An 18,615-nucleotide genomic window follows, 5' to 3' on the forward strand; every position below is an offset into this window, starting at 1 on the left:
TTGTATCCAATGGCAAATTAATCGCACATATTTGTATCTTAACTTTGTTTCTGTATTTTCCAAGTTTTTAATACTCTTATCAACATTGGAGTGGATAAATTATTCTAGCTTTATGCAAATGTGTGCATATTTGTTATTGGAAATCATGTAAGACGAAAAACACAATGAAGTGTGTCCAACCGTTGATCCAGCAGTAACACAAACAAATGGACTGAAACCACCAGGGAGCCACACAGGTCAAGCATTTACCAACAACTCAAACCACAAGTCAAGGCCATTAAAACGCTGATTAGGAAACAGTTGATGCTTAAGAGACCCGGTGCTGCGGTTCGGACTGCTTCCCACATCCATTTTGATCTCCAAACACGTCCCAAATGCCTCTCCACCCCAGGCAACTGTTAATCAACAGTACACTTCTAAATGATTGTTCTGTATCTTTGATTTGTTTGTACTTTTGAATTGGTTGCTGTTTTCTTGGTCAGGTCAATGTGTCAATGCGATTTAAAAGGATAAGTAATTAGCGAGAAAAAGGCTGAATGTGTGGTTGTAAACATGGTGTGCATGCGTTCCTTTGTGTTCGGGTATTAGCTTCATGGTTCTTCTACCCACCGGTGATGTTGTAGGAGTAGTGGAAGCAGTTGGAGTTGTATCTGCAGGCCTCCGTCTCTGTCGTCTCCGGACACGCCTTGTTCTGGCCAGGCTGGCGAAGAGGGTAGGCACTCCGCTCGCGAGTTCGATTCCCGCTGCACGGCTAAGCACACAGAAGAACAGAAGAAGAAGCGGTTTGAGTTTTTTTCCGCATGGATTCACTTTGGTTGGGTGGAGGTGTTTAGGGTTATGGTTCATTCTCTGGTTAGGTGGAGGTGTTTAGGGTTATGAATTCTCTGGGTGGAGGTGTTTAGGGTCGTGGTTCATTCTCTTAGTGGAGTTGTTTAGGGTTATGGTTCATTCTCTGGTTGGGTGGAGGTGTTTAGGGCTGGGTTAATTCTCTGATTGGGTGGAGGTGTTTAGGATAATGGTTCATTCTCTGGTCAGGGTGGAGGTGGGGGTGTTTGAGGTTGGGGTTCATTTTCTGGTTAATGTGGAGTTGTTGAGGGTTATGGTTCATTCTCTGATTGGGTGGAGGTGTTTAGGGTTACGGTTTAATTTTCTGGTTATCCCCTCGAGTCCCTCTAAAACCCTGTAGGTACTAACCTCGTATCGCATCAGGAACGACTCAATAACACTCACAGAAGCAGATCTCTATCTCTCCACTTCTGGCTCAGCCCTTACGGCGAGTGCCACTGAATTAATCCCGCTCCCTTATTTAGTCATTTCCTCGGCTGTTTTCCCAGGAGAAGAGCTAAACCCGCCTAATATATTCAGCATCGAGTCATTTGCAGGTCATGAGGGACTCCTTCCATATCGTGGTTAATTGCTGCTCCCTGCAGAGAGGTGGCCGACCCTCTGGAGTCCCAGGAGGAAGTGTGTTCACCAGCAACTAAGGCCCCATCCCATTTCTACCCCTTACCCCTTCCCCTTACCCCTCCTCCTAGTTTTGAAGGGGTAAGGGGTAGAAATGGGATGGGGCCATACTCTCCAACCCTGACTCTCACCTCATAGCCTCAGTCAAAAACGTCAGGAGAATATCCGCTGTTGTACGGTTTAACAGCTTGTTAAACTGTGTAGGTCCTCCATTGCTCTATGTTGTCATGTACACTGGGATGAAGCTGAGTATTCTCCGCTGATTCTAGGCATAGGCTACCTCTGATCCATTGTTCCTTACAGCCTGTTCCTGCTACTTTCCGTTTAGAGAAATTGCAGCCTTTCTTAATTGGCCTTGAGGCTTTCATTTGAACTCATCCTCTGTTATGTTTGCATTTGGGTGGGCGGCTTAAACCACAGGGCTCCAGAGATGAACCGTTTGGACTCCTCAATCTGTCTACTTCCTTTGCGCCATTTCAGGGCAAGTTCACCCCGGAGGGTTTACGGTTTAACAAACACAGCCATGCTGGGAACGCCTCATTAAAACACTGGGAGAACCAAAATAATAATCCCATATTGGTGGGAGCTTTGTCTGTTTCTATGCAATTATCTTTGAATGATTCGATGCACACAAACACACTCCCGGACAGCTCCCAGTGCCGGCGACAGACAGCTCTGATCCAGAGGGCCGTACACAGCTCACTGTCTCAACAACAGGCCCTCCCTCCGGAGGACCGGCTGCTCCTTCAACCACCAGGACCGGGAGAAGACTCCTCCCCCCTAGCCTCCTGCCTGGGCCCTGGACCCCAGAGCCGACCTCAGGGTTCTAAGCAGCACCTGTCCTAGGAGGACGGCTCTCTGAGGCTCTACGGGGACATCAAGGAGCCAGGGCACGTACCAGTTGGCAGGCGCTCCAGCGGCCCCAGTCGGACAGGACACAGTCCTCAGGGCAGGGCAGGCGGCTGTCTCGAGCCCCCAGGGACATCTCCTCCGGGTCACACAGGTAATCCTCCACCTGGTCGGACGGCCCATCGATGGTGTTCAGCATACACCTGTTGGAGATACGAAGAAGAGCCAGCACCCTGGGTCAATGTCTAGTAGGGATGGGCAAAACTATTCTTTTCCGGGAATCAGTTCTTTCAGTTCCGTTCACTCTCACGATTCGTTCGTTTGATTTGTTCGTTAAGTCAGATGGTCTGTTACGTCATTGCCAGGGAATCGGAAATTATGGAATAAATGTTAATCAACATGCATGTAGCCTACTACTTTCTAATGTTCTGGCAAAATTACCCAGGTTAAGTGTCAATATTAAGCATATATATAAAGCACATACGGGCCTTTTTTTTCATAAAAATCCTTAATACATAATGGGGTGCAGTAAGAATTAAATGGCATCTTCCAAGTAGCGCTAATAAGCAGTGAAGCACGTTAGCAACTAGAGACTCGTAATGGTATGTAAAAAACATACTTTTAAACCATGCAATTGTGATGTAGAACAAAATAAAAAGAAAACATAAAGTGCTTGCATGATATTGAAGCCTACAGCGATCGTTAGTTAACTTGTGTGGTGGTGCCTTATCATTTGTTTACCCATGGGCCATGGCGTCGCGATGGCTACCTGCTCTCTTGACTGAATCGATGAGAGTGTTTTAGACTCAATCAATATAAGGTTGCGGGGAGACGAAGCTCTGTTCGTTTGTTTATTTTATTTCCGTGACAAAAAGTGACAAATTTTGCTATATGTTTCAAAAAGAAGAAAAAATAATCAGTTCTCTTGTTGTGGGAACCAGTTCTCCCCGTTCACCTTCGGGATTCGTTCGTTCTGACCGAATCGTTCGCGACCGACCCATCACTAATGTCTAGTGTTAAACAAGTGTTGAACCACCCTGTCAATGTCTATTGCCAATACATAGGACCCCCAACCTGTGTCAATGTCTAGTTTTACCATTTAGAACCACCTTGTTTTAATGTCTACTGTTAACTGTTGTCATGGAAGGGTTAACACATGACCCAACCCAATGCAGTCCATCCAACCAGATGCATCCTCAGGAAACGTCTCAGACTCCTCTCTTTCCGCAACATCTCCCAAGCTGACGGCACTTGCGCTCCCTTGGGTTGTTCAAACATCGGTAGCATCAGGTGGCGACCCACTCAAGCTGTCACCACCCATCAAGTCTTCCTTTGGACCCACCTGACTTTTCTGGTCTGCACGCCTTCGCCACAGTTCTCCTTCAGGTCCACGTTGCTGACCTTCCAGACGCTCCAGGGCTCGGCCTGCCACACGTACTGACCACAGTCGCTCAGACAGGGCACCACCTCGTAGACCTGCCATGGAGCACGCACACACACACACACACACAGCGCACTGGGTGACCACACCGGCCACACACCGGCCACACACTGCAACGTAGGCTTTTTGTATTATAATGGGATTTTGAGGTTTTATATTTCAATCAATTGATTGAGAATAGCACTCACCTGAGCCTGTAGATTGGAGCCAATCAAAGGATAAAAGGAATCACAGAGAGAAATACAATTATTAGCGTATTTTTGGGTTCCACAGTTAATCAGAAACAGAATGATAAGATTGAGCTGATAGAAATACAAGAGAGGGAGAGAGATATGATTTGTCTGGCAAGGTCAACCCCCGCCCCCCCCCCACCCAAATCTTTAATCTCCACATGAAGCCGCACTGCAGCAAAATGACTTAGCTGGCAAAAATAAATACAAAAACACATTCACTGACACACAGCTGTAAGCCTTGATTCTGTTCCATGAATTCCATATGTGTGTGTGTGTGTGTGTGTGTGTGTGTGTGTGTGTGTGTGTGTGTGTGTGTGTGTGTGTGTGTGTGTGTGTGTGTGTGTGTGAGTGTGTCCGCAGGGGGTCCGCCCCACCGACCTGGTTCACGTGGTCCAGCTTGGGGCACGGCCGACCCCCGTTGTAAGGCTTCTCCCTCAGCCACTTGGATCGAACTTTGACCCCGCTGCCGCAAGACTTGCTGCAGCGCGACCAGTTGGACCACTCGCTCAGCTTACAGTCCGAGGGGCAGGCGATGATGCAGGCCTCCTCGATGTAGCCTGAAACAGAACCACGCCGCGACAATGACCTCTGGAGCCTCGCAAAACCAGACTGAAATGGTGTGAGCCACGAGATACTGGTCTGGAACCAGTTTGACACCAAAAGGAACAGCCGTGTAGTCGCTAAAGTAATGTGAAATGGGATTTGAGAACGACTATTGGTGTGTTTGCTTTCCCTTTCCTTTTGTCAACAAAGCACAGCGCAGATCAACCAAATGCCCCCCACAGGGATTACCCTTTAAAGCATTATATAAAAAAAGGGTGAAAAAATTAAATAAAATGGTTTTATTGTAGTTCAACAGATTTTTTCTTTGTATTTTGTTTTCATTAACTGATAAAGTCAATCCTAGCAATGTGGTCCACTTCCGTACGATAAGTCGGCCATTGTAATTTTCTCAATGCTTTTTTCCCTTTTGTGATGAAAACAATTAGGAAGGAAACAATGGCGCCCTGTTGGCTTCCTCCTCCTCCTCCTCCTCCTCTCGGGGGCGTTGACTTTCTGTGCGGTTCTGGGGGGGGGGCTCACCGTGGCTGTTGCAGCGCGTGGTCTCCACCAGCCGGTTGTCCTGGTCGTAGCACACCATGGCCTGGTAGCGGTAGCCCTGGCCGCACTCCTTGACGTCCCCCTGGACCTTCAGGCCCAGCGGCCCCTCGGCGCGGCCCCCCTCCGGCAGGATGCAGTCCGACCAGTTGCCCACGGGCTGGGCGTTGTACTTGTTGCAGGGGCAGTACTGGGTCTCCGTCAGCGGGTACAGCTGGTTGATCTTGCACTGCTCCCGCTTCTTGCTCTTACCTGCGAACAGAAGGAGTAAAAAATGACCATGTGGATTGTGTAGTAATGACATTAACCTAACTACGCATACAATGTGATAACAACAGCAAACCATCTCGTGCGTAAACGGCAGAGGAACCAGAGAATAACCAGCGTTTCTCCGTGAGGAGGTTAGAGCGAGGCTAAAGAGCATTAGCAGCGTTAGCCTCAGCCCTCCTCGGTGTGCAGACCATTACGTAAGCTCCTCAAACGCCGTCCATCACGCCCTCGCTCCCCTGGAGGAGGCCAGCCACCCTGCAACTAGATTAGCAGCTGCTCCTGCAGCCCCAGATGGATCGATGTGTCCTCCGCCCTTGTGTAGCCGCTCCAACACCACCAGCCACCACCCCCCTCCCGGGGTGAGACAAGACGCAGAGCGCTCACTCACCGACGAGCAGCCTCTTGCGCGTGCGGACCCCCACGCAGTCGGCGGTGCAGGCGGAGAACTTGGACCAGGCGGTGAGCTGGCAGTCCTCCTGGCAGGGGTTCTGACAGGGCTGGGTGAGCTCCGGCATGGGGCTGGCCAGCTTCAGACACTCCTCGATGTCCGCCTGGCCGCCATCTTGTTTACGACATGACACGGCTAGAGGGAGAGGGAAAAGGTTGTTATTTTCTCTCAAATAAAGACAAGCATCGCACAAACTAACAATAAAGAAATGTATTTATAAATTAATTTATTTTGAGGCTGCAAAAGAATGAATCAACAGAGAAATGGTTCATTTATTAAGAATAAAAGGATGCAAAAGGATGTTTCTTTCATACGTTCCCTTTCCCTACTTGATACAGTTCAATTTACGTTTTACATCCAAAGACATGCAAAGGCCCAAGGTAAGCAGGTCATGTCTTCCAGATCCCCCCATGAGTCACAATCTCATTACTTTAATGTGCTCAGCGTGTGGAACGGTGACGGACCTAAACACACTCCTCTGGTGTTACCATGGCTCTAGCAGACCTCAGACCAGCAGCTCAAACATGGCTGACAGGGAGACCTCATGCTGGGGTCAAGGCACGGTCTCTCTCTGGATGGATAGTTGTATTCTATCGATAATCAGATTTATTTTCTCTATCATGTCAAGGCTTACTGCAAGACACACCCACACTCACTCACGCACACACATGCTCACACAAAAAAAGCACAAATCTTCACACAAAAACACACACACACACACACACACACACACACACACACACACACACACACACACACACACACACACACACACACACACACACACACACACACACACACTTATTCACTCACAAACACAGAGGCAACCACTCACTCTAGAGCTCCAGCTGAAGCCCAAAGAGCGATAAAAGTGATTACAGACGGCAGAGTCCATGCCTCCACGCCGCGCGGCTCTATCGAGTTAGCCTGTGAAACCCAACTGCTGCCTATCGGATCGGCGCCTCTTTGCTCACACTCCTGTACATCAAGGCTGAGGGTTCTGTTACAGGTAATGGGGCCTAATGACAAGATCCCCACCACCCCCCATCATCCAGTCAGATAATGGGCAGAAGGGCTCCTAATAGGTGTGTGTGGCTATGTGTGCGTGTATGTGTGTGGCTGTGTGTGTGTGTGTGTGTGTGTGTGTGTGTGTGTGTGTGTGTGTCTGTGTCTGTGTCTGTCTGTCTGTCTGTCTGTCTGTCTGTCTGTCTGTCTGTCTGTCTGTCTGTCTGTCTGTCTGTCTGTCTGTCTGTGTGTGTGTGTGTGTGTGTGTGTGTGTGTGTGTGTGTGTGGCTATGTGTGTGTGTGTGTGTGTGTGTGTGTGTGTGTGTGTGTGTGTGTGTGTGTGTGTGTGTGTGTGTGTGTGTGTGTGTGTGTGTGTGTGTGTGTGTGTGTGTGTGAAGGAAAACACTCAAAGACATGAACCGTCTGTCTCCATTACGGGCGAAGAAGACGGGACGGAGGAGTATGGAGGTCTTGTTGTGGTAATGGGGGGATGCTGTGTCGGTGGGAGCGTCCTATTCATGCTGGATAAAAGCCCTTTGCTAGAAGGAACACGCCAGAAAAGAATCCCGCCCCTCAGATGGCCTCCAGCAGAGTTAGACAAGGTGATGGAGAGCGTCTGACGGAGAGAGACGGCTCTGGAGGAGACGTTGTTCTGGAGCTCGTCTTCTCCGAGCTACTTCGGCACCAGATGTTCACGCTTGCCGAGCCTCTCAACAAATCAGGTGATTAGAGAGGCTGTAAATGAATTATCCACCTGCAGGCCGTGAGTCGGTGAGCGCTCTGTTCAGAGAACAAAGCCCAGCCGGGACAAAGGGCCGGGCTGGCTGCTGTGATGCATTACTAGTTTGATGAGGTATACAACACGTATATACACGTATATATAACATAGATCACATACTAGAAGTCATAGGTATCAACACTGCATACTATCTTTTTTTTGATTGGGGATCAATAAAGTATCTATCTATCTATCTATCTATCTATCTATCTATCTATCTATCTATCTATCTATCTATCTATCTATCTATCTATCTATCTATCTATCTATCTATCTATCTATCTATATATCTTTGAGGTAGTATTAGTATGGGCTTGGTCTATGTGTTTGTGTTTATATGTGTGTTCACACAGGTGTGTTTAGTGTGTTAAGTGTGTGTTTGTGTGTGTGTATGTGTGTGTACACATTAGTGTTTATGTTGTGTTTAGTGTGTTTATTGTGTCTAGTGTGTGTGTGTTTGTGTGTGTTTGGTGTGTGTGTGTGTGTGTGTGTGTGTGTGTGTGTGTGAGTGTTTCTGTGTATGAGTACTAGGGGTGAAACGGATCAGTGTGTCCACGGTTCGGTTCAGATAACCGTTTTGGGCCTCGGTTTCGGATACGGTTCGGATTAGGATCATGTCCATGATAGTAAATAGGCGGACTTTTTTTTGACGGAGGGTTTGGGGGAGAAACACAAAAATGAATGAGACCCACAGGCTATTTGCAATGTGTTAATTGACTGCAATCAGACAACTTGCAAGGCTTTTTTGTGCAATAAGTGTTCCCCTAAATGCATTTGAAAACATGGTGCACTGAGTGTAACATGTAAGGGATAACAGCCGACGAGGCTTAGAACTCTGGCGACGAGCGCAGCATGAAGCCAGAGTTGCCTCTACCTGTCCATTATTTCCATCGAACCGGTCGACCTCGAAGGCCGTTATCCCGATTATCACCCGTTTGTATTTATCTCCCGTATATTTAGAATATAATTGTATCAATTACTTTCTTTAAATTTCGGAATCGTGCGCTTGAAAAGCCCAGTTTGTTTTGAACGCTGACAGGATGAAGGGAGGGGCGGGAAAAGTCTCATTGGCTCGGGCAGCACTGGAGAGAATGCATTCCGCTGGGTCCTAAACACCCTTTTTGTATCGGACGTAGGCTACAGTAGGCAAAATACGCTACATAAGGCAATGCCTTCATGAAACCGAAATCCGCGGATCTCCAGAATGCTCCGAACTGTGGTAAACGAACCGAACGGATTCGGATACAATTCGAATCCGCTGCAGGCCTAATGAGTACACACTTGTGTGTTTGGTGTGTGTGTGTGTTTGTGTGTTTGTGTGTGTATGTGTGTGTGCGTGTGTGTGTGTGTGTGTGTGTGTGTGTGTGTGTGTGTGTGTGTGTGTGTGTGTGTGTGTGTGTGTGTGTGTGTGTGTGTGTGAGTGTGTGTGTCCTACCTCTAGCCTGCAGGCCCGCCCCGCAGGTCTCCTGCACCCCGGGACTGTCCTGCCGCACCGACCAGGGCACCAGTTGGCACCGCCGCCACTTGTGAGTCTTCCACCTGCAAGAGACACAACAGCTAGTCTGAGATCTGTTCATCTGTAATCATTCATCACGGCTGGTCTGGGATCTGTTCATCCTAGATTCATTGAGAACGGAATAACACCTTTGCTACGTCCGTTGGGACTTCAAATTGTTAGTTGTTGTTGTTGTTGTTAGGGCCACCTATTCCATGCAGAAATATATGCAAAATGTTGCGTTCGTATGTAGTATTTATATTATATCACAAGATCACAACCTGCAACAGAACTCTTGCCATGGAACGGAAACGCGTGTCAAACTAAACCCAAGCACTGCAGGGGGGAACTACTCTGCATTACCAAATCATCAGATATGCATCAGACATCACAACACTGGCCCTGTTTTGTTGTTTTGTTGTGAGGCTGTGATTAAGAGAGAGATGATTATTCTCTGTCTAAACATGCAGGAACAGCATGAGATGGAGCGCTGGAGGCCACTCAATCTAGATCGAAACTAGATTAAGATTTAAAAACGTCAGGTTTAAAGAGGGTTGTAGAATCTAGATATTTATCTTGCGTAAACAGGGCTACGGCTATCAATGAAGCCCAGTAGCTCAGGAGCGGGTTGACTGGTAACAGGACAGTTTCTAGTTCGATCCCCGAGTGTTGAGGTGTCCCTGAGCAAGACGTCTTAACCCTGACTGCTCCTGACGAGCTGGCTGTCGCCCTGCGTGATTGACTCCGCCGTCGGTGTGTGAATGCGTGAATGAATGGTTGTAAGTCGCTTTGGATAAAAGCGTCCCCTAAATGTAAAAATGAACACAATGGACACAAGCAAGAGCCTTATCTCTACTGATCAACTCCCGTGCTCTGGTACTTAGAGGAGCTGAGCCATGGTGAGTGTTAGGAGACACCTTTGTTTGTCCTGTGATCACACCGTTGGAGAAGGCTCCGTTGTTTTAGCTAACGGCCATTTGAGAAGTGCGTGAGGAAGAAGACGTGGTGGTGTGGTTGGTGTTACCGATAGCCCTGACAGACGGACGGGCCCTCGCAGTCCCTCTCCTGGCTGAGCAGATCGGGGCAGTCCTGCCCCCCGTTGGCCGGCAGCTGGACGATGAGACGTCTCCTGCTCTGCTTCTTCTTGGTCTTCCCTCCTGGTGGAGGAGAAGGAGGTCAGCACACCGGCACACGCAGTCCACAACGCACAAGGTCACTCAATAAACAGGGAGGCTCCATTTGAGAGGAGAAGGGGACACACACAGGGGGGGAGAAGAAGTTAAAAACACACTAACAATGTATATATATATAATAACAGGATATGAGCCACCGCTCGGTTGAGTTGATCAGAGAATCGCATGGAAGAGAGATGCTTCAGACGTAAATGTCACCCACCCCCCCCCCCCCATACAGTTGGGTTTAATCTCTGGAGGAAATCATCGGCCGATTGCTCTTCATGCAGTACACATGCGTACATCGTGGTCGGGGATTTGTCGCTGTGGTTCTTTCAGTGCAACATTTGGAATCGATACACAGTAATTGCAAACCCCCCGGTTAAATAAATAGGAAAATTGTTTAGCATCATGTGCAATATGGTGTGATTGAATCGATGACTATTGACACAATACCGCGCCAATAAGCTGATCCTTTGAGCAAGTGATTAGAGGAGAACCAGGGAGGAAACACAGGGGTTGGGCTCTGTGGAGCTCAGCGTCTGCAGCACAGGACCCGGTTTCAGGGTGAACACACTCCGTGCATCAAGAGGAGTTATTGATTACTTTCCACATGGTCTGCGCTGTAGTGCTGCCCACGCTGCCTGGGTGAGTGACTGGTGTAGCTTAGTGCCGCACCGGGGGGTGTGCGTCATGTCGAGGGCATGTCTTAACACATGCGGCGCTACGGAACACCTGAGGACTCAGAGACAGAGCTGTGGTCCACAGCCAGGCTCTTTAAGGAGACTCACACCGAACCTGAAACAGGATGGGAATGGTGTTCACCGCACAGGACACCGCCAAGACATTTGAAACTCCGGCATGGATGTCGAACATCCATCCCTATTTGAATGTTTGAAGTGGAAATGTGTGCCGGCATACATTCTCATAGATAGAAGTATCCCGCATGCAGCCACATCCACATTCTACTGCCTGTGGTGGCTCGTCCTCGATTCATTTCACACAGTTTCTTGCTCCCTTGGGGCCCAAAAACAAATCAGCACAAGCAAACAGTAGATGCAGATACAGTTTGTGGGCAAAATAAATGAAAGAGAAAACCCACCACCTAACTATGCAAGAATGTCATATCTCTCAGAGGAACGGCGGTGAAATATATGACGGTTCACCATGCGTTAGATCATTCAAAACACACACACTATTTGTGCTGCAATCATTCCTCCCCCTCTCTCTCTCTCTCTCTCTCTCTCTCTCTCTCTCTCTCTCTCTCTCTCTCTCTCTCCCTCTCTCTCTCTCTCGCTCTCGCTCTCGCTCTCTCTCTCTCTCTCTCTCTCCCGCTCTCCCTCTCGATCTCTCTCTCTCTCTCTCTCTCTCTCTCTCTCTCTCTCTCTCTCTCTCTCTCTCTCTCTCTCTCTCTCTCTCTCATCTCCTGGTGACTCCTTCTGCATATTCAGTAGCCCTTGTTAAATGGGACTGCATGAACACAGCGTCCCTGACCCGCATTCCCAGACGACTCAGCTCTGTCTCCTGAGCTGCTGCCCACATGATGAAACCCAGAGAACGATCACATCACATAGAGGACACAGTGACCTAGTGTAGACTATGGAGAGTCAGCCAACACTGTCCATTAGGGCCGCTGGAACGGACTTCAGGGGTCAAATATAAATAAAGAGTAATACAAAAATAATACTAATGGAATGAAGAAATTACTATTCAAATGTGTATTTTTTTTTTTGTATAAATGTGTCGACTAGCTTAATCGATACTCGGCCTATCATTATATGAAAACAAATGCTTTTCTCAGGTCAAGCCTGATGAACGATAAATTCTACACACAGTTTATATCAGCCGCAGTGTGAATATGCAGAATATTCCTTTAATAATCGCGCCGGGTGAAAGTCGGACTGACTAATCAAACTCTATAGCCTAGAGAAGACAAGCTTATGCCTCGAGCTTTCGCCAACATCCTCTGTATTTAGAGGACTCAACTATACTGGAGTTTCACTTTTTAATCCAAGTGTTGTATGGTGTGGTGATTGGCCACACTATTTGGGGGATTATGATAAGTGGGTGTGCATTCTTTCACACATATAATTGTGTTGTGGCTTCTATAGTTGTGTTGTGGCTTCTGCAGTTGTGTTGTGGCTTCTGCAGTTGAGTTGTGGCTTCTGCAGTTGTGTTGTGGCTTCTGCAGTTGTGTTGTGGCTTCTGCAGTTGTGTTGTGCTTTCTGCATTTGTATTGTTACTTCCACAGTTGCGTTGCGGCTTTTGAATTAGATCCTGATCGCTGTGGTGTCTGCCAGCAGTGGGACCTGTAGGGCATGGGGTAAATCTCTGTGGAAAGCGACTGGCTCCGTGTGTGGTGGGGGGGGGCGGAGGGGCGGGTACCTGCTTGGCAGGTGGACGGACAGGGGCTCCAGTCGCTGTAGGGCGTGACCACGCAGTCCCGCCGGCAGGGCAGCAGGCAGGGCCTCACCGTGTCCGGGCGCAGGCTCTCCGGACACCTGGAAGACACGCCATCGAATGACATGCTGGAGCACACACACAGCCGCAGACACCAACATGCACACAGATGTGTTTGAATCGTTGGACGTGTGTGTGTGTGTGTGTGTGTGTGTGTGTGTGTGTGTGTGTGGGGGGGGGGGGGGTGGTGCAGGGTGCCATCCATTGCCATCCCCAGCAGATGGGTGAACATCATGGTTCATGGCTCATGGTATCATGATGTTGCATTAACGCGGCCGTCGCTCGCTACTGAGTCTGAGTGCAGCGGCACTAAGAGGACACACCCCATCTGGGGCTGTTTCTCTGCTGCGGTGCCTCCTTCATTTGCAAATTTGTGTGTGTGTGTGTGTGTGTGTGTGTGTGTGTGTGTGTGTGTGTGTGTGTGTGTGTGTGTGTGTGTGTGTGTGTGTGTGTGTGTGTGTGTGTGTGTGTGTGTGTGTGTCTAAGTGTGTGTGTATGTGGGGGGGGGGGGGTTGGGGGTGTTGTGTTCATGCCTCTGTAAATGTGAGGAGTGAGAAAGTGAAGGCTGCTGGTGCACATGTGTGCTTGTGTGTGTGGACAAGAGTGAGGGTTGCATACTGTGTGCACTACTGTATGTGTGTCGGTGTGTGTGTGTGTGTGTGTGTGTGTGTGTGTGTGTGTGTGTGTGTGTGTGTGTGTGTGTGTGTGTGTGTGTGTGTGTGTGTGTGCTTGCCTGCATGTGCACTAGAGAGGAGAGACAGTGTGAGTATGTGTGTTTGAATTAGTGTGAGTGTATGTGAGAGTGAGAAAGAGAGACAGAGTGTGTTTGAGAGAGAAAGAGGGGGTGGTGGGAGGGGGGGGCTTATACAAGAGGGATTAATTTCCATAACCAGCGCAGGAGGGGGTTTCTGGTAGGGGTACTGCAGTGTTGTGTGTGTGAGGGTGTGTGTGTGAGGGTGTGTGTGTGTCTGTGTGTGTGTGTGTGTGTGTGTGTGTGTGTGTGTGTGTGTGTGTGTGTGTGTGTGTGTGTGTGTGTGTGTGTGTGTGTGTGTGTGTGTGTGTGTGTGTGTGTGTATGTTTGTGTGTGTGTGCAGCACTGCAGAATAATGCTGCCACTCTGTTGAATAAATAAATAGATAATTCATCTCCCCAGCTGAGGCTGTGGGGAAGAGACCCAGATGCTTAAAAACAACATTCTGCCAGTTCATCAGCACTAGCTCCACCGTAGTCAGACCAGGGTGAACACATCACTGGATACGCTCTCGATGAACCACCAACAACACAACAGGGTCAGGGTTAAAGCAGGAGAAAATAAAACTCATATATTTGGAAACCAGATGAGTTACATGCTATGGCTTTTATTTGGTCTCATTGTAGAGATTGTTCCTGTTTTAGTGCAGCCCGTGTGGTGTAGTGTGTCACCTGCATGAGGATCAAATCACATTTGCATGAAATGAACACGAGCACTGGGGCAGGGGGGGGGCTGAGTCGTGGTGACAGCCCCCCCGCTGCCCCCCCGCTTTGTCTGCCAACCACTATTTGTGTCCCTTTGTCTCCCTGTAGTACCTGGTCGGCAGAGCTGTGTGTGTGTGTGTGTGTGTGTGTGCTTGTGTGTTTGTGTTTGTGTGTGTGTGGTTATATGTGTGTGTGTGTGTGTGTGTGTGTGTTTCCGAGTGTGTGCGTGCGTGCTTTAGTGTGTGTGTTTGTGTGTGGGTGTGACTGTGTGTATGTTCGTGTGTGTGTGTGCGCGTGTGTTTGTCTGTGTGTGTCTCTGTGTGTGCGTGTGCGTGTGTGTTTGTGTGTGGTTTTGTGCGTTTATGTGTGTGTATTCCAGTTCTTTCAGTGCAGTGCACTGTGCAGTGAACAGTGAGATGGCCTTCCCTAAGGTAATATCAACATTCACCCGACTAGCGTGAGCTCAGAGGAAACGTGCAACCAATGACACGTCAATCCGGGGTAAAGGGGTACGTGCATGTGGGCTTTGTGCACGGTACTTTCACCGCAGGCACGAATGAATCTAAAGGGACGCGCATAACCATTCACTCGTCCCTGTACCACGGTGTGTGGTTTGGGTACGACTACGAGGGTGTCCTGGTTTATTCCCGTGTCATTAAGGTGTCTTGAATCGGGTCCTGAACCCTATTGGTACTCAACATACAAACAGAAAGGAAAGGGGAGTTGGGGTCCCACGTGGGGGGGGGGTGCTTACTTTTTGGGGGGCACCTGGCCCACGTTGACCCGGACGCAGATGACCTTGCGCGTCTGCATGCCCACGGAGCAGGCCGAGTCCTCGCCGCCGCGGCCGCGGCTGCCGTTGGCAGCGCCCGTGGGGATGGAGGCGTCCTCGATGCACTGGCCCCAGGGCCCCGTCTGCCAGTGGTACACGGTGCACGGGTGCTCGTTGCAGCCGCGCACCTCCTGCAGGGAGCTGGCGTTGGGACACTGGATGCCCCCTGGGGTTGCACAGAGGGTCAAAGGGCAAGGGAAGGTCAGAGGTGGGACGCGGGGTGTCTGAGGATGAACCCCGACATGTTACAGAGGGACGTGTCAACCACATCTACGTCTACATCCAGAAAACCTTGACATCTAGAAAACAGACGGACACATTCATCTCAAAGTTGGCTCATGTCCTCAGTCTTGGAGAGACTCCGGGTTCTTGGGGTGTGGTCTGAATTTGCCCATGCGGTGGTTTGTCACTGGTTCACTGGTTTGGCCATGTGGTGCAAGGTGATTGGTCACTGGTTTGGCCATGTGGTGCACGGTGATGGGTCACTGGTTTGGCCATGTGGTCGTGCTGTGATTGGTCATCCCGCATGACTACGTAGCCAGGAGGGAAGATAGGCTCCACCCATTAACCGGCTTCAAGGACTAGCAGAAAGCGATGGCCTGACATTGAGATGGGTTTGGTGGAGCATCATTTTCCGATGCTTGATGCAAACCTTGATGATACTTAATAACATGGCTAGCAGTCGATGACAGGTTTCTGTTGTCCATCACTTTAACCTCTCTGAGAGAACATTAATAAGGCAGTACCTCAGAGTAGTGACAGGCGATGTCACCGAGCACAATCTCATCCAAACGTGAAAATAACTGTTTCAGCAGAGATGCCAATCCAGCAGCGGTTTGATGCTGGTGTTCATGAACCAATTCAGAAGGCAATTATGTTACGATAATAGAAAACAGAAAATGGCTGCTTTGTCTCAAGAAGTTCTAAGGAATCATCTTTCTCCTTTCTTCTACCCATGTGGTCCCTACTTCCTCATGCAGTGTTTATCTACGTCAGGTATCGTTAGTTATTATTATCATGTGAAGAAATGTAACGTTTTGACCTTAGCATGAGGGAAGACAGACACACACCTCAACCATCAGGAGACTAACTGCTACATCCAGGGGAGGGCTAGGCGGGGGATGGGGTGGGGGGATTGACAGAGACGAGGTGAACCAGGGAAGACAAGGGCATAGGGCCTACGTTACAAAGCCCCCTCACCCGTTCGACATAGACCCCAGGTGTGTGTGTGTGTGTGTGTGTGGGGGGGGGGGTGGCCCTTCCCTGCACCAGAAAGCTTGTCATTACCATGGACCCCCCTCCCCCAACACACACACAGGGAGCAGGAGTTGACCATTAGCAGGGGGGCGGGGTTGGTGGCACCGCTGAGCGAAGATTGACCAATTAGGGCTGGCGAAGCGTGACGGCTGAACATGAGGAATGAGACGTGAGCAAATAACGTTTTCTTCTTCTTCTGAAAGCACGGGGGTGTATAAATATATATATATAACATATATATAGACAGTACGTATCTGACCCCTGACGTCCGTCACCATTTGCCGAAGAGTGATATGTCCTTTAATGGGTTTGGATATTATAGCGTGCATGAAAATACCACACACACGTAAGACATATTACTGAGTTGATTTGAACTGAAGTAGCTATGGAAATGGCCACCACCAATAAAGGCCATTATTGAGACAGAAGAGAGGAGTGAATCTCTATTCCACATGAATCCCCCTCCGCCGCTGAGTGAGCCACGATGTGAGCTCAGTCGGCCTTCCCTCTGACAGACCAACACCCGCTACGCTCCGTTTGCCGTCTCGCCGTCATGAGATTGTTTGCTTGCCGGACTACGGCAAAGATTAGGCGTGAAACTGTATCTTCAGACGCTTAATCCATCTCATGGTTGCCACCGTGTGTCGTCCCCCCCCCACACGTGCCCCCCCCCCCCCCGTGGAGACTTGGCTGGCCGTGCCATCAGCAGGCCTGCAATGAGGCAGGCCCGCGTTGAAGCACACCTACCGGGACTCTCAGGAGAGGTGTGAAATGTGTCCGCCACAAAGCATCCACATCGGGGAGGGGGTGAGAGGGTGCCAACCCTCCATCCCTCTCTGGTGAGGAGTCTCCTAATAAATAGCGAGAGGCTGTTTAAGCTATTTAAGCTAGGCATTAGCCTTCGCTTTCCCCAGGCAGATGGTTTCGGGGCTGGGGGGGGGAGGGGGGTTGGGGAGCACGCTTCACCTAGCACCAGTCGGAGCACTGGAGTTGGAGTGTGTGTGTGTGTGTGTGTGTGTGTGTGTGTATGGGGGGGGGGGGGGGCAGTGAACCCTGCATCGCTCGTCTCCAAGAGGACGAGAGCAGATACGACGTCGAACCAACCTCCCGCCACCCCCCTCTCCCCCGAACCCACGCCCGGAGTTGTGCCGACGCTGGTAATGGCGCCGGTCATGTGACGCGCGTGCGGTCGGCTGTCTATCAGGACGTGGATCGCCTCTGACAGCGCGGCCGTCTGAGGAGGAGGCTGGCTGTTCATTCTCAGAGCTTTTCCATTATGCATGAGCTGTCCCACTCACAGACCATGTGACACACGGGGTGTCAAAGAGTCAGTGTTAGAGGAGTTGTTCACTTGATATTTCCTGTGAAACAAACATAATATATATATACGACTGTATATATATATGTTAAAATTGTCTCATCCACTGCCAAGCCAGGCCCAGCCCATCTGTCTAACCGGCTGTTTTGTTTTCCTCACAAGTATGTTGTGATCACAGTGTTTGAGATCTCAGGTATTTGATTGACAGCGCGTATGGTGCCGCCCACGTTGGTGTCGCTCCGCTGCTTCCTCTGAGCCTTCCTCCCGCCTCACATCCACCGCTCCATCGAGGAACGATCGCTCCGTGAACGACCAGGGCTGCTTCTCCTACGGTCAGTAACAATACTCAGCCAGCTATATACGGAGGAGTGGGGGTCTAGGAGGGTGCGTATCTATTTCCCTAAGGAGAAACACACTTTAGCAGAGTGCTATCACCTAACACAGTACTACTACGGCCACGTCTAGGAGCGTGAGTGAGTGAGTTTACCAAAGATCAGCGGGACCGTGGACAGCAAGGGGGAACCTTCGAGGGCGAAGAAGAAATGCAGAGCAGCGATCAACGATGGAGTCAAACGTCTACATCATGTAGCAGCCCAGCAAAATTCAGTTTGCCTTAGTGCATCCAACTGCACTTATGTGAGGACTAAAGGCAAGCGAGCTACCCGGGCTGGCTGTTGTTCTCTGCTCTCTAGTTGACCTACAGCTACAGCGACTGCGTCTGCCTCTTACCCTGCATCACAGTGATCCACGCCACAACCTTTGCAGTGGCTGAGGAAGAGGAGGAAGAGGAGCACACACATCATCATTCAGAAGGCAGCGCTCCAGCAGGAACACGGCGGAGAGGGAGGGCAGGGGAGCGGGGGGGGTTATTAGGAGAGGAGGCCTGTTGTTTTTCACCGTCCGACGGTTAGTGTAGATTCAAGTCATTTCTTTGGCTAAAGAGGGTGTGCTTGTTTTGAGTAGATGTTAAAACGATATGACATCACTTCCTAGATGAATAAAACGTCTAGAACGCCTTTTATTGCTGGTGGCTGGGCATA

At 49.7% G+C, this 18,615-nt stretch overlaps 1 protein-coding gene across 1 annotated transcript in view; it reads right to left on the reverse strand.

Moving 5' to 3' along the window:
• Nucleotides 1–18,615, reverse strand: part of thsd7aa (thrombospondin, type I, domain containing 7Aa) — an 87,710-nt gene that overhangs the window by 19,748 nt on the left and 49,347 nt on the right. The window contains exons 9-19 of the mRNA XM_056583503.1: nucleotides 14,923–15,166; nucleotides 12,639–12,754; nucleotides 10,106–10,238; nucleotides 9,022–9,125; nucleotides 5,744–5,938; nucleotides 5,071–5,337; nucleotides 4,366–4,544; nucleotides 3,943–3,948; nucleotides 3,656–3,789; nucleotides 2,363–2,516; nucleotides 610–751 (exon numbers count right to left, since the gene is read on the reverse strand). Of these exons, the coding sequence (XP_056439478.1) occupies nucleotides 610–751; nucleotides 2,363–2,516; nucleotides 3,656–3,789; nucleotides 3,943–3,948; nucleotides 4,366–4,544; nucleotides 5,071–5,337; nucleotides 5,744–5,938; nucleotides 9,022–9,125; nucleotides 10,106–10,238; nucleotides 12,639–12,754; nucleotides 14,923–15,166 (1,674 nt within the window). The remainder of the gene's footprint in view (nucleotides 1–609; nucleotides 752–2,362; nucleotides 2,517–3,655; nucleotides 3,790–3,942; nucleotides 3,949–4,365; nucleotides 4,545–5,070; nucleotides 5,338–5,743; nucleotides 5,939–9,021; nucleotides 9,126–10,105; nucleotides 10,239–12,638; nucleotides 12,755–14,922; nucleotides 15,167–18,615) is intronic.

The sequence above is a fragment of the Gadus chalcogrammus genome, chromosome 22 (genome assembly GCF_026213295.1).
Source record: "Gadus chalcogrammus isolate NIFS_2021 chromosome 22, NIFS_Gcha_1.0, whole genome shotgun sequence".
In the NCBI taxonomy this organism is placed as follows: domain Eukaryota; kingdom Metazoa; phylum Chordata; class Actinopteri; order Gadiformes; family Gadidae; genus Gadus; species Gadus chalcogrammus.